General features: G+C 41.2%; 2 protein-coding genes across 15 annotated transcripts in view; both read right to left on the bottom strand.

The window, feature by feature from the left end:
• exoc7 (exocyst complex component 7) overlaps positions 1-8,201 on the bottom strand; it is a 37,325-nt gene extending 29,124 nt beyond the window's left edge. For all 13 annotated transcript variants that reach the window (XM_052102582.1, XM_052102571.1, XM_052102575.1 and 10 more), the window contains exons 1-5: positions 8,052-8,201; positions 7,594-7,659; positions 5,529-5,713; positions 1,046-1,151; positions 740-962 (exon numbers count right to left, since the gene is read on the bottom strand). In XM_052102582.1, the coding sequence (XP_051958542.1) occupies positions 740-962; positions 1,046-1,151; positions 5,529-5,713; positions 7,594-7,659; positions 8,052-8,111 (640 nt within the window). In that variant the 5' untranslated portion in view covers positions 8,112-8,201. The remainder of the gene's footprint in view (positions 1-739; positions 963-1,045; positions 1,152-5,528; positions 5,714-7,593; positions 7,660-8,051) is intronic.
• Positions 8,202-9,030: 829 nt separating this feature from the next.
• On the bottom strand, positions 9,031-14,148 carry tvp23b (trans-golgi network vesicle protein 23 homolog B (S. cerevisiae)). 2 transcript variants are annotated; one of them, XM_052102588.1, is made up of 7 exons: positions 14,074-14,148; positions 13,736-13,806; positions 11,280-11,424; positions 10,744-10,833; positions 9,839-9,961; positions 9,536-9,664; positions 9,031-9,416 (listed from the first exon to the last, which is right to left on the bottom strand). In XM_052102588.1, exons 1-7 carry the CDS (start codon positions 14,080-14,082, stop codon positions 9,390-9,392), a joined length of 594 nt encoding a protein of 197 aa, XP_051958548.1. In that variant the 5' UTR covers positions 14,083-14,148; the 3' UTR covers positions 9,031-9,389. The 2 variants fall into 2 exon arrangements, with proteins under 2 accessions (XP_051958548.1, XP_051958547.1); XM_052102587.1 differs by having other exon boundaries at positions 9,032-9,416; positions 9,839-9,964.
• Positions 14,149-15,516: the final 1,368 nt, after the last annotated feature.

The following is a 15,516-nucleotide window of genomic DNA, read 5'->3' as shown; positions in this document are numbered from 1 at the left end:
GATATTCATCTGTCCACAGTGAGACAAACTGTCTATAAATGGAGATGATTTAGTACTATAGGACTCTCACTAGAAGTGGCCGTTAGATATTCATCTGTCCACAGTTAGACAAACTGTCTATAAATGGAGATGATTTAGTACTATAGGTACTCTCTCTAGAAGTGACTGTTAGATATTCATCTGTCCACTGTTAGACAAACTGTCTATAAATGGAAATGATTTAGTACTATAGGTACTCTCACTAGAAGTGGCCGTCCAGCCAAGATGACTCAAAAGGCACACCACAGTATGCTCAATGAGGTATAGAAGGACCCTAGATCTGTTCACATCAGACATCCTAAGAATATGGCTCAGCTAAAGCAGTTCTGTAAGGAAGAACGGTCCCAAATTCCTTCTGAACGTTGTGCAGGTCTAATCCGCAGCTACTGGAAATGCTTGGTTGAGGATATTGCATACATTTAATGACCGATTAATGCAAAAAACAAGCTAATGCCAAAGGGTTCACATAATTTTTCTTCCCATTGTATGAGGGCAAAAACAATCAATCGGTTGACTTTTTGAAACTCCACACTTGGGAATATTGCCTACTTTAGTCTCTTGTAAAATCTAATAATATTATTTTGCAGGACAGACATCTAGTTTGCAGACTAAACTTAATAGGACGAGAGAGAAAGACAGGCAATGTCTTCGAGTGAGAGATCTGTGTGTGTGTGTGTGTGTGTGTGTGTGTGCACACCACCTTGGTTGCGTCCGTACTCTACCAGCCAGGCAGAGATACAGATGATGTCCTGCAGAACCACTTCAGGCAGGTGCTCCAGCATAACGTCCTCTTGCACCTCTATTTCCTCGTCTCCTCCAATCGCGTCCAGGATCAGGATGGGCGGCACTGGCTTGCTGTACCGCATCAACAAACTTCGAAACTCCGCCTCCAGAAGCTCCTTACCTTTCTCAAACCGAGCTTTCTGCAACAAAACAGGCATCACTGAGGAACACTTTACAAAATGAGGCATCGTGTTCATTTGAGAGAAGTGGATGAGAGACATACGACTGTGTTAAGTTCCGGACTGTCGGGATTGTTGTCCTGAAAATACTCCACGGCTTTCTGGATCTTTGCAATGCAAGACAGATATTCCTCCAGTCTCCCTGCAGGACTGAAACAGAACAAACACCACGTCCAATCTAATCCAAAGTGCGACATGACACAATTACAGCCAATCAGAACAAATGTGATGTTAAATAAGTTATGCAGTACACGATTTTGATTTTACGGTAGCTGGAAATAGAAACCAAGAGATTAAGCGACAGGATATTTTGTCAATGCTTATCACAGTTATGGCAGTGTGGCAGGGCGGAGGGCGGCGCCGGGTCGTGATCCTACACACCCGGTCCCGTATTAGGCTAATCAAGTCAAGTCAAGTGGTTTTTATTGTCGTTTCAACCATATACAGTTAGTACAGTACACAGCAAAACGAGACAACGTTCCTCCAGGACCATGGTGCTACATAAAAACAACAAAAGGACCAACACAGGACCACATGAGACAACACAACGAAATAAAATACCTATATAAAAAACCTATATATACCTATATAAAGTGGGGAAGAGAGACCCCAATGATCTTCTCAGCTGTCCTCACTATCCTCTGCAGGGCTTTGCGGTCCGAAACGGTGCAAGTCCCAAACCAGGCAGTGATGCAGCTGCTCAGGATGCTCTCAATAGTCCCTCTATAGAATGTAGTGAGGATGGGGGTTGGGAGATGTGCTTTCCTCAGCCTTCGAAGAAAGTAGAGACACTGCTGGGCTTTCTTGGTGATAGAGCTGGTGTTGAGGGACCAGGTGAGGTTCTCCGCCAAGTGAACACCAAGGAATTTGGTGCTTTTGACAATCTCCACAGAGGAGCTGTCGATGTTCAGCGGAGTGTGTTCACCTTGTGCTCTCCTAAAGTCAACAACCATCTCTTTTGTTTTGTCGACATTCAGGGACAGGCTGTTGGCTCTACACCAGTTCGTCAGCCGCTGCACCTCCTCTCTGTATGCTGACTCATCGTTCTTGCTGATGAGACCCACCACGGTCGTGTCATCGGCGAACTTGATGATGTGATTCGAGCTGTGCATTGCTGCACAGTCGTGAGTCAGCAGAGTGAACAGTAGTGGACTGAGCACACAGCCCTGGGAGGCCCCAGTGCTCAGTGTGGTGGTGGTGGAGATGCTGTTCCTGATCCGGACTGACTGAGGTCTCCCAGTCAGGAAGTCCAGGATCCAGTTGCAGAGGGAGGTGTCCAGGCCCAGCAGGTTCAGCTTTCCAATCAGGTGATGGGGAATGATTGTGTTGAATGCTGAGCTGAAATCTATGAACAGCATTCAAACGTATGAGTCCTTATTGTCTAGGTGGGTGAGGGCCAGATGGAGGGTTGTGGTGATGGCATCGTCCGTTGAACGGTTTGAACGATACGCAAACTGCAGTGGGTCTAGTGAGGGGGGCAGCTGGGTCTTAATCTGCCTCATGACGAGCCTCTCGAAGCACTTCATGATGATGGGTGTAAGTGTGACGGGACGGTAGTCGTTGAGGCAGGACACTGAAGATTTCTTTGGCATGGGGATGATGGTGGTGGCCTTGAAGCACGTTGGAACGACGGCGCTGCTCAGAGAGATGTTGAAGATGTCGGTAAGAACATCTGCTAGCTGGTCTGCACATCCTCTGAGCACTCAGCCAGGAATGTTGTCTGGTCCAGCAGCCTTCCGTGGGTTGACTCTACATAGAGTTTTCCTCACATCTGCCGTGGTAAGACAGAGCACCTGGTCGTTGGGAGGAGGGGTGGACTTCCTCGCCATCACGTCGTTCTGCACTTCAAACCGAGCGTAGAAGTCGTTCAGCGCATCTGGAAGGGAGGCATCTTTGTCACAGGCAACTGATGTTGTCCTGTAGTTGGTGATGGCCTGGATGCCCTGCCACATACGCCGTGTGTCACCGCTGTCCTGGAAGTGACTGTGGATTCTCTGGGCGTGTGCGCGATTTGCCTCTCTGATTGCCCGTGACAGTTTGGCCCTAGCTGTTCTTAGGGCTGCCTTATCGCCTGCTCTGAAGGCGGAGTCTCGGGACCTCAGCAGCATGCGCACCTCCGCAGTCATCCACGGCTTCTGGTTGGAGCGTGTGGTGATGGTCTTGGAGAAAGTGACATCATCAATGCACTTGCTGATGTAGCTGGTCACTGATGCTGTGTATTCCTCCAAGTTGGTAGAATCGCCATATGTTGCAGCCTCCCTGAACATGTGCCAGTCAGTACACTCAAAACAGTCCTGAAGAGCAGAGATGGCTCCTGCTGGCCAGGTTTTCACCTGCTTCTGAAGCGGTTTTGTGCGTCTGACTAGCCGGTCTGTATGCTGGAATTAACATAACAGAGATGTGGTCTGAGTAGCCGAGGTGGGGCGGGGCTCCGCCCGTGCAGCGCCTGGGATGTTTGTGTAAACAAGATCAAGCCGTTAGCCCCTCTCGTTGCAAAGTCCACATACTGATGGAATTTAGGGAGCACTGTCTTGAGATTTGCATGGTTGAAATCTCCGGCGACAATAAACAGTCCGTCGGGGTGAGCGTTCTGCAGTTCGCTCATAGCCCCATACGGTTCACAGAGCGCTTCCTTAGCATTAGCGCTGGGGGGAATGTAAACTCCTGTTATGCAAACAGTGGTGAATTCCCGTGGTAGATAAAAAGGTCTGCATCTAACAGTCACAAGCTCCAACAGCGATGAACAGTAACTAGAGACTAGCATAGAGTTCTTGCACCATTCCGTGTTGATGTAAACACACAAGCCACCACCGCGAGTCTTACCGCAGAGAGCTGTATTTCTGTCGGCACGAAACGAGGCGAGCCCGTCTAGCTGAATGGCGGCATCCGGAACTCTGTCGCTGAGCCACGTCTCCGTGAAAACAAAGACGCAGCAGTCTCTAAACTCACGCTGCGTAGCCTGCTGGAGTCGGATATAGTCCAGTTTATTGTCCAGGTAGCAAACATTTGAGAGCAGGATAGACGGGAGAGCCGGCCGGCTAGGGTTTGTTTTTAGCCTAGCATGGACCCCCGCCCTCTTTCTGCGCTTCCGCTTTCTCGCACACCGTTTACGACGTCCTCTCCCCCGGCCACGGGCATCAGGCGATGCCGAGGGCTGGAGGCCTGGTCTCCGCAGCAAGCCGAGTACGCTTAGCGCCTCCTGCAGGTCATCATGCAGCTTGGTTTTTGCATGAGTCTTATATTTCAGTAGTGTCTGGCGATGGTAGACATGAACACCGGTTGCTCCGATGTCCATGTGTTGCAAAAGTCGGGCTTTTTTAATAAAAATAGCACCATTGTGGATCCGGAGTGGCCGCTGCGTGCTACCACGCCGCCATCTTGGATCTCGATGCCTTCAAGCCTTCCAGAGGGATAAAGGTCGACTGCAGAGGACCATGCAGGAGAGAGAGATCGTTTACGGACATGTCCATCATGTGTGTGTGTTTGTCTTTTAAGTTTATTATTAAACTATTATTTATATTAGTTATTTATATTACTCACCTCCTCCTTCGCATTGATCCCTTTACACTGGTGCCGAAATCTGGGAAGGAGGAGGGATACGCCGTAGTAGAGTTCTCGCCACTACCGTCCACCCCAACGGAGCAGCGGCGGCAGTCTGTCGGGGGACGAGGAGCCCAGCCGCCTGGAAGGACCATTGGCGACTAGATGTGGGCGTGTCCAGCGACGCGACGAAGTTGAGACAAGTTCAACTTTATTCAAATGAAGAGCAACTTACGGAAGCGACAGCCAATAGGAGGGAAGACGGGAGAACTCACGTGATCGTTATCTCTCTCTCAGCTCCTGCAGTAACGGAAAGATGGATGAAAGGCTAATTCTTGCTGTTAGCAATTTTATCCAGCCGCAGCTCTTGCACCAGCCGGTGGTACTAGCCGTGCTGACTCCGAGATTGAATGGTTTTGTGGACCCAGACAGACCGGCGTTTGCGTTTTCGCCGCAGATAAATAGCCGCTATTGCAAAGAGCACGCCTTGTTTCTCATTCATCTTTGATATAAAGCATTTTATGTACCGATTCCATTTGTATTTATTTTTTTCTCTCCAAAATGTTTGTTTTTAGCGCCAAGAAAAGCGATTTGCTGTCAACAGCAATGGAATGACATCCGTGAATGTCATTTATAAATGTTACTAGGCAACCAGTAGTGGGAACGCCCACTAGTGACTTCACCGCCAGCCACTGGTGAACTGCAGCGACAAAGTGTGTACGCAGCTTAAAATTTACATTTTATGTGTTTTTGAGTAGCTGATGTTAATACTGATATTTAGAGTGCACTATAACACTTTAAAAATTCACAAAATAACATCTGAGAAAATCTGACACATTTTCAGAATTTGGAACTGACACAAAGAGGGCCCAACACTTCTGTTAATTGGCCGAAAAAGCCCGAAATGGCCAAATATTGTCCAGTTAATGGACCTAGCTGAAATATCGGTCTATCACAAAATACGAGTCCCAGGAAGCTGGCACTCACCCTTCCCGAATGATCTTGTCAGTGTCCTTGGCGACGTGGTAATAGCTGATCACGTGATCCATACAGGAGAGAGTTTTATCCACATTCTCCTGCAGTCGCTGCAGATTCTCTGTCTGTTTGTGAACCGGGATGATGGAATTCTCCAGCTGCATTAAACGGCTCTCAAATGAGGACAAGATGGACACCTTCAGGAAGTCCAAAACATTCGTATGAATCAATCACTCCAATATTTTTCAGAAATATTTTTGCGTTTCCTCACAATAAATTGACCATGTTTTTTTCTACAGTAACCATATTTTAACCATGATATTCGTACTGTATTCATATTGTAACCATGGCTTTACTATTGATTAACCATGGTAATGCTTGTGGTTACTATGGCCTTATTACAAATATCTTTGTATTTTTATTTTCCTGTATTTGTACTATGATTTTACTACAAATATCAAGGTTAAGATATGGTTACTATAGTAAAACCATGGTATATTTATTGTGAGGGAACATAAAGCTTTTTCAAAAAACAAATTCCCATCTTGTCCTCTAAGAGGTGCTCCATATTGCTTTTCTAAAAATAGAATAAAATGTATATCACTACAAGGTGATATTGTCTTAGCGGCCATTTCATCCTGTAGCTCAAGACAAGTTATCCACTGAAGCTAAGCAGAGTTGAGCCTGGCCAGTACCTGGATGGGAGACCTCCTGGGGAAAATTAACGGGGCTTTTCCAAAGCACACTCAACTCAATTCTGCTCGCTGTTTGGGATTTTCCACTGTGGATTTTTAGCACCACCTCGGTCGAGGTTCCAAGCGAGCCGAGCCAATACTACATGTGATGTCAAAACCCTACAGATCACCGATTGGTCAGAGAGAATCGTCACTACCGGCATCACTGGATTTTCGACACGGGACATCAACATGCTAGTTTTAAAGTTAGCAACAGCAATAACAGTATAATTTGTTCACGTGACTTTCGAATTGTTAAAAGAAATGGCTGTGCGCAAAACCACGCCGTGGTCAATAAACGAGGTGCAAACGGTCCACTCGTTAGCGACGAACGAAACGAAAAAGTCTCTCAGGAAGTGTCTCAGCTGTTGGCCACACACGGCTACCACGGACCTACCAACAGTGTAGGGAAAAGTAAAAAAAAAACTACTTAAAAGTGAATACAGAACCATCAAGGAAAAGTGGAAGTGGTTCGACCAAATGGACGCTATCTAAACCAGCGAGCAATGGGAGGGAGAGTGGACTGGACTGGCATTGATCCACGATGGAGGATGGTATGTTTTGTTACGTTAACTCTATACTCTGCTTGAAAGCTTCACTTTATTTAGTTGACCAGCTACTGGAAAGCTTCTAAAACAACCAGACCAATTTAACTGTTACAATTGTGTAAAATCACCAACAACTGCTTTATGCAGCACAATGAGCTAGCAGCTAACAGTTGTGTTATTGTTTATGGTCAGTAATGTTTGTGTCACATTTAAGATGATGTCACGGCAGTAGAGCAGTGGAAACGCAAGCTCAGAAAAGTAAAGCGAGTAGAGTCGAGTTGAACCGTAACGTGCAGCGGAAAATGCCAAAAGGTTGCAACTGGAAGAGGTATAAGAGATGCCAACAGGGGGTGCTCACCCTGGGGAATGTGTGGGTCCTAATGCCCCAGTATACTGAAGGGGACACTATACTGTAAAACGGCGCTGTTCATCGGATGAGACGTGGATAAACCGAGGTCCTTTAAAATCCCAGGGCACTTCTTGTAAAGAGTAGGGGTGTTACCCTGGTGTCCTGGCCAAATTTGCCCCATTGGCCCTTCTCAATCATGGCCTCCTAATAACCCCTATTCATTAATTGGCTCAATAACTCTACTCTCTCCACCAATAGCTGGTGTGTGGTGTGTTTGAAAGCAAAAAATTCTCCTTTTGTGTTCCCATGAACATAAAATAACAGCATTAAGGTTTGGAACAACATGAGGGTGAGTAAACAATGACATATTTTTTTCCATTTTTAGAATGTAACTGTCACTTTAGCACACATTCACTATCCACAAGTATAAACTGCTCATATCTCACCATTCCTTTAGTGAGTTGATCACTCTTCTCCAGACTTTCCCGAATAAAAGACAGTGTTTCCTGTTCCTGTAGACGAGGGACATTGAACAGTAATACCGCTTATCATATGTGCATACTGCAATATATGGTAAACTGTACAGTTAATAATATAATTATATCATTGAATTATGTTCTATTGCTACACCGCAAGTGACGCGACACACTAGACGCGTTTAGCATGTCGCGTCGCGTCCTCTGCAGTGCGTTTAGGGCGTTTGTTTATGTCACTGACTAAAAGAGGCCAGTGACACGTTCCATCGGCTCTTCTGCTACAATGTAACAATAGAACACTGTAACATTCTAATAGAATTAATGAGTGTAACATTGTAACACTCTCGGTGACTGATGAATGACACCCGCAGAAGATCACGGGATTTCTCAGGATGTTATTAGTAAGTCTTCCTGTCTTACTAAAGTACCTGTTTGAGTTTCTCTTCAATCTCCCGCTTCCGAGCGGACGCGTCTTCAGTCGGGATCATCCTGACGGCTCAGAAACGTGATGGAAATAATATCTGAATTCGTCCGGATCAATGCAACATTTCCAATAATATTCAAACATCAATGTGAAGGCAGCGGAAACAAGACAAAACATAAAGATGGCCGAGAATCACATTTATAAAATAAAAGTCCCCAATTAAAACGCGTTTCGCACTGGCGATATTTCATGTTTCAAACTTGAAATACAATGTAAACATCTTATCAGTGATGTTACTAATGCATGCATAAAATACCCAGAATTGAACAGCTTAATAATATATATAGAGTAGGAATTTCTAATGGTATTTTCACTAATAAGACATGATGCTACAGTGCCAAAATCATCGGTTCGGTTTCAAGGAAATTCATGAAATCATCTTTAACACTTGTGCGAACTTCGGGACACTTTTTTCTTTTTCATCATGTTTTTAGAAGCATCAACAGCATACATTTTGTCAAAGGAGCCCTAGCTTCAAAATTTATTTTTGTAATATTTTACACCAGATGGTGCCATATTCCTCATGTTTAGCCTATGGAGCAATGACATGCTTTTTTCCTATTGTCTGTATTATAGATCACTGCAGCCTAATTGAATAAATGATGCAGCTAAAGCTGTGTTGGTATGGATGTTAGAGTGTGTTTTGGGAAATTTGTCCATGTAAAAAACAACAGTGGCATTATGTAAACAAACTGGCATTTTTTTTTAAGCAGACATTTTAGCCCTCTGAGTAACTTTTTTTAATTGAAGCACCTTAAGAAAGTTAAATAAAAACATATTAGATGCAAGACAGACATTCATTTGGCATGTTTTTGATTCAGAAGTAGTCGTGGATGACTTCAGCAGGCCTTGACAGTTTGAGACCCAGGTGAGATTTGACTTCAAAGGTCCTCCTGCATTTATTAACTCAACATAATATACACTCACTCAAATATTTTAACTTGAGAAAGATTTATTCAGTTCCCCCCAAAATAATTTACAACCTTATATAAATATGTACATTGTGTCACTGTCAACAAATCAAAAGTGTAATGCATAAAGTCATGCAATATTATACAACAAATCATACTTTGTATTCTTTAAGTTAGTTTGTTTAGTAGAAGAAAATGATGCATAAAGAATTTAAAGATATTTTACTCTGTAGAAGACATTATGGAACAGGTTGTGGTTGACAAAGTGAAGTAAAACCACACACAGATGAGCTAACCATTTCCCTTAACTTATTTCAATCATGTTTAAAACAAATACGTTAAAAATAAGCATTTGAAAAGGACTCTCCTCTTTAAGACTCCTCTTGTTTCGTCAAAGTCTAGAAATAGACAATAAAACAAAGTTATACACCGAGTCATCAATTTGTGTAAGACAACATTAGGACACTATTTGTAAAATATGTCATTAATTAAATCAAAAGGTAACTCATGAACATACCTGTTTGAGAAACTGTCTTCCAAAATAATTGGTGGCCATGCTTTTCAGGTTTGTTCTGGTTCCCACTTTACAGCGCACATATCCGTAGAGATTAGCGCCCTGTAACACCACCCCCAAAACCACCACCGCCTGCGAAACACATTATTACTCACAGCACATCAAATTAAAAATGGACACTGCCTTATATAGGTCATCATGCATCTTATATTTATTAAACTACATTAAAGGATAAAGAATATCTGTTGCAGTGGAGTCTAAAAGCCTCATCTATCCGCCAATCACAAGCAGTCCCCAAGAACTCACCAGCCATTTGATCTTGAATGAGATGAGTGTAGAGAAAGCAAATATGACCCAGACGATAGGACAGATGATCAGACCAAGCCAGAAGATACGAGACTCTGCTGCAGAGGACTGCTTCCCACTGGTCTGCTACAAACAATAAAAACACAGTTTATAGCCAAACAAAACTGTTTTTTATCCTTTACATTTATGCATTTGGCAGACGCTTTTATCCAAAGCGACTTATAGAGCCCTTATTATAGGGACAATCCCCCCCAGAGCAACCTGGAGTTAAGTGCCTTGCTCAAGGACACAATGGTGGTGACTGTGGGGCTCGAACCAGCAACCTTCTGATTACCAGTTATGTGCTTTAGCCCACTACGCCGCCACCACCACTCCACCATAAGTCCTTGTGGTGGCGTAGTGACTCCGGGTGGCGGAGGACGAATCTCAGCTGCCTCCACGTCGGAGACCGTCACTCCGCGCATCTCATCACGTGGCTTATTGAGCACGTTACCGCGGAGACGGAGATTTTATTATTTGATTTATATAATGAAGTTACCTTCTTAAGGTGTATGAAGCACACATGCAGAAAATAAGCACACCTTTACATTTACATTTATTTACATTTATGCATTTGGCAGACGCTTTTATCCAAAGCGACTTACAGTGCAGTTATTACAGGGACAATCCCCCCGGAGCAACCTGGAGTTAAGTGCTTGCTCAAGGACACAATGGTGGTGGTCGTGGGGTTAGAACCTGTGACCTTCTGATTAACAGCCCTGTGCTTTAACCACTACGCCACCACCACTCAACCTTTAAAAGTATGGCAATTAACCGTGAAAGCCCTTAAAGAGTCAATTAATCCTCAGCCAAATTTCATAATCAGGAAAGTCCTACTGGAGGACTGTGTGTGTGTGTAATTGCACCTTTCTAGATTCAAACACCCAGCGACTCTTTCCATCGTCATCCACTTGATTCCACCAGCGCAAACCCACCATCAGACGCCCTGTAATATTCTAGAATAACACAGATATATGTAACTACAGTTCAGAAGCTTTCAATACACATAAACATGTCAAACAAACAACAACAAGAACCACCACCTACCATCAAACCTAATCATTAATACATCTGTGCAATACAAATGTCAATTTTAAGATTTCATAGTATACTATACAAATGTAGTGTATTATCGATCATATATATATATATATGTGACATATTTTGATAAATCCTGTATATACATACAGTATAATGTTTAACTCTCATCTTTGTATTTCTCTCTAATTTCTGTATTTTTTGACTGTTTTGCTGCTATTGCACCATCACTTCCCTTGAGGGACTAATAAAGCATCGTAACTACTGTAAAACCTGCCTAAACTTTGGTTATAACTACAATACAGATTTCTTTAAATAAGACCGTACCAGTTTTCCCCCCCACGTTTTTAAAAGAGACACAAACCTTCACAGTCCAGAAGTCACATGACAGGAGGAGGATGATGGTGACCATACAGGCGATGAAGCTCCCGCCGAATATTCCACACAACAGGTAGACCAGGAACGCACTGACACGGAAGAACAGGTGGAAGAAAGATGCCACTGGATGCCTGGAGAAAAACTCACATTTACTTCAATATATAAATGAAGATAAAATTAATGTCTTAACCATCATGCACAGTTTGGTAATTTTTGGTGGTGGTGTAGTGGCTAAAGCGCAGGGCTGTTAATCAGAAGGTCGCTGGTTCGATCCCCACAGTCACCACCATTGTGTCCTTGACTAAAACACTTAACTCCAGGTTGCTCTGGGGGGATTGTCCCTGTAATAAGTGCACTGTAAGTCGCTTTGTATAAAAGCGTCTGCCAAATACATATATGTTAATGTATCTGACGGGCACGAGGTTTGGTGACTTTTCGTCAATTTGAAATCTGAACACACACAGAGAAATTGGAGTTGATTCAATCAGTCTAAGATGTAGAAGAAGACAGAAATGTACACCTGTACTGTTCCTGGTCAAAAGTGACCGCCTTGGGAAATTAACGGGAAACACTAAAAATCACAGATTTTTTTTCTCCATTATTTATTATATAAAATCTAAAAAAACAGCCACAATGCAGAAAAAAACACACACAGGCATGAAGGAGTGAGACTACCAAACATCAAGAGGGCAAAACACAAACACACAAAACTGAACAGGTCAGTACGGAAGACCTGTACCGCAATGTAAAAAAAAAAATAAAATAAATTGTAAAAAAAAAAATAAATGCTATTATTTCGAGATTAAAGTCGAGCTTGAGATTAAAGTCGGCTTTCGAGATTAAAGTCGAAGTTTTTCGAGATTAAAGTCGAAATGTTTCGAGAATAAAGTCGAAGCTTTTCGAGATTAAAGTCGAAGCTTTTCGAGATTAAAGTCGAAATGTTTCGAGAATAAAGTCGTAACATATATTCTGAATATTCTCTTTCTGAAGTATGCTCCAAAAGCTTTCGATTCTTTGATTATGATTGCTTGAACCGTATAAGAAACTCCGGTTAAAAGCAAATTCATCAGTAGCATTTCTTCGAAGAAAGATTTGCATCTGCTCCATAGCAACGTTTTCAGTCCCACGATCGGCACGGATTCTTCTAGGACAACCATCTCTATTCTTTACTGTCTCAATGAAATATGTTGCAATGACTTTCGGGTCATTATTGGTGAAATACACTTTCAACCACATCACATTACGTGAGAATCCATCAACACATCCATTAATGCAGAGGCCGTACGGTTTAAGCTTGTCATACGAGTCAACGTGCCACATGAAGTAAAAAGCTACTATTATGTTTAGATCCATGTCAGAAGCAGTTTGACTTCACTAAGAATATATGTTACGACTTTATTCTCGAAACATTTCGACTTTAATCTCGAAACATTTCGACTTTAATCTCGAAATAATAGCATTTTTTTTTTTTTTTTGTTACAATTTTTTTTTTTTTTTACATTGCGGTACAGGTCTTCCGTAGGTCAGACTATAAAACAGATTTTTTTATTTTTGTATTATGTAAAAACATTATTATAATTTTTTTTTTTTTTTTTTTAAATCAGCCACAATGCAGAACACACACCAAAATTAATTGGTGAGACCATAACGCATCAACAATGCTAAACACACACACACACACACACACACTGTTACAACCAGGGATAAATTAGGTTATTACTTGTCATTCTACTCATTTCAGGTATGCAAATATAACCTAAAAAAAAAATTAAAAATGCTAAACCTTGACAAAAGTAGTCTTTGATAATATATATCTAAATGCAGAACTTGTGACATCATCTAGAAATCATCTTCTCTTCAACCAGGGATGAATCAGTGGCTCTCTGCAGCAGTCTAGATTTTATACTTTTAATTTCATCTGTTATTTGTTTTGTTATATGGATAGCACTCTTTTTCTTGAGACTTTAATCTTTCAAACGGCATATAATTTATTAGGATTAGATCAGTATTCAAGAAATTATTCATAATAAAAAAAGTGAATGCTAAAGGTAATATATGTAAATAAAAAAAGGTTTAAATACATTTCTTCAACAACAATTAAAATAATTACATATTTATTGTTTCCAGTTGCTTAGGAAACCGGAAACAACTGGAACGTGATTTAATAATGAACTAAGAGTTAAATGTTGTATATACAGTATATTCTAACTTTATAACTATTCTTTTTATTTAAAGCTCATTAAAAATACTCCCGATTACACAAATGCACCCCCCCATCCTATTAGACTCCCAGTCATTTTTTAGATACACCGTTTAACGTTACAGTTTTTTATACAACTATTTCAAAAGTGTCCGATTGCTTATATAAGTCACAGACAGAGAAAGTACGATATTAACGCTGTAAACAGATCGATTAATGAAGATAATTAATGATTTACACACTTGACTTTACTCTTTCTGGAGGCAGAATCTTCCTCAGCATCGAATAACGACACATCATCATCCACATTGTCCTGGAAATAAAACGGAAAGCTGTGAGTTTAACAACCAGGTTTGATAAAGAATAATTAAACACAATTTAAACACAAAAGAACGCGAACGTGATTTAATTACGTACACGCAGATGTAGCTAAGCTAAACTAGCTTTACTCTGAGTTTATTAATACTTTACGTATGGTTGAACTCATAACGATGGAAATCAAATGTAATACATAAATGTATTTAATTAAAAAACAAAATACATTCTTTATCATAATAAGAGTAAGACGTTTTGCTCTCACCAGCTTCATGTTTACTAGAGCGGCTGCTGCTGCTAAAGCTACTGATGTTACACGTCACTTCCGGGCACGTAAGCGTTGTCTACGTCGCGCCTGATCAAAAAACAAATGGTTTGATCACACATTCCCCTTTAATTATGTAATATTTATGGCTCTAATGTTATAATGCTGTGCTTGTGCTATTGTGTACATGTTTGTGTAAACTTTTTCATAAATAAAAAATAAAAAGGTATACTTACAAAAAAGGATAATTAAAAATAAAAAGTTATTTACCCTCAATAATCAAAACATTAGGCACATTTAAAAAAAAAAAAAAAAAAGTGGGTTTTAGATGCAGTTACAACGTGACTAACAAACTGGAAAGTGATATTGACAATGAGAATACAAGAAAAAATATATTTATTGATTACCAATAATATAATATTTATATTACATATTTGTATTTTATTATCAGTCAAAAGTTAACACACCCTTAACTGAATTTGTTTCTCACTAGAGTGATATCAGGTTGAATGGGACAATTTTTATTAAATAATTTAGACTAGAGCAATGTTAAAATATGTATGCTGTTTGCTAATTAATTCAGGTAAACTGCGGTTCATAAATTTATGATCTTAGGTCCGTACAATGCAAGTGAATGGTGACCAGAACGTTCAGCTCCAAAAAGCATATAAAGGCAGCATAAAAGTAATCCAAATGACTCCAGTGGTTAAATCCATCTCTTCAGAAGCGATATGATAGGTCTGAGTGAGAAACAGATCACTATTGAAGTCCTCTTTTACTATAAATCTCCACCTTTACTTTCACATTCTAAAAGTGAAAGTGGAAATTTATAGTAAAAAAAAAAAAAGATTGAAATATTGATCTGTTTCTCACCCACTGGAGTCGTTTGGATTACTTTTATGCTGCCTTTATATTCTTTTTGGAGCTGGAAAGGTCTGGTCACCATTCACTTACACTGTATGGATCTTCAGAGCTGAGATATTCTTCCCTAAAAAGGGACAGTTCACCTAAAAATGAAAATTCTCTCATCATTCACTCACCCTCGTGCCATCGCAGATGTGTATGACTTTCTTTCATCAGCAGAACACAAATTAAGATTTTTAGAAGAATATCTCAGCTCTGTAGGTCCGTACAATGCAAGTGAATGGTGACCAGAACATTCCAGCTCCAAAAAGCATATAAAGGCAGCATAATAGTAATTCAAATGACTCCAGTGGTTAAATCCATCTCTTCAGAAGCGATATGATAGGTCTGGGTGAGAAACAGATCACTATTGAAGTCCTCTTTTACTATTAACGTTCACTTCTGGTTGCTCTCCAATGCACGTTCATGAGAGGACGAGATCATGCAGCCTCTCGCGTGACAACGTAAGTACATTAGTGCGTTCACACAAGAACTGACGGTTGTATCACACAGATTTTTCCAATCCACCCTTTGTAAAAA

The sequence above is a fragment of the Xyrauchen texanus genome, chromosome 33 (genome assembly GCF_025860055.1).
Source record: "Xyrauchen texanus isolate HMW12.3.18 chromosome 33, RBS_HiC_50CHRs, whole genome shotgun sequence".
NCBI classification, from domain to species: domain Eukaryota; kingdom Metazoa; phylum Chordata; class Actinopteri; order Cypriniformes; family Catostomidae; genus Xyrauchen; species Xyrauchen texanus.
The sequence above is the reverse complement of the archived record's forward strand: the minus strand, read 5'-3'. Positions and strand labels throughout refer to the sequence as shown.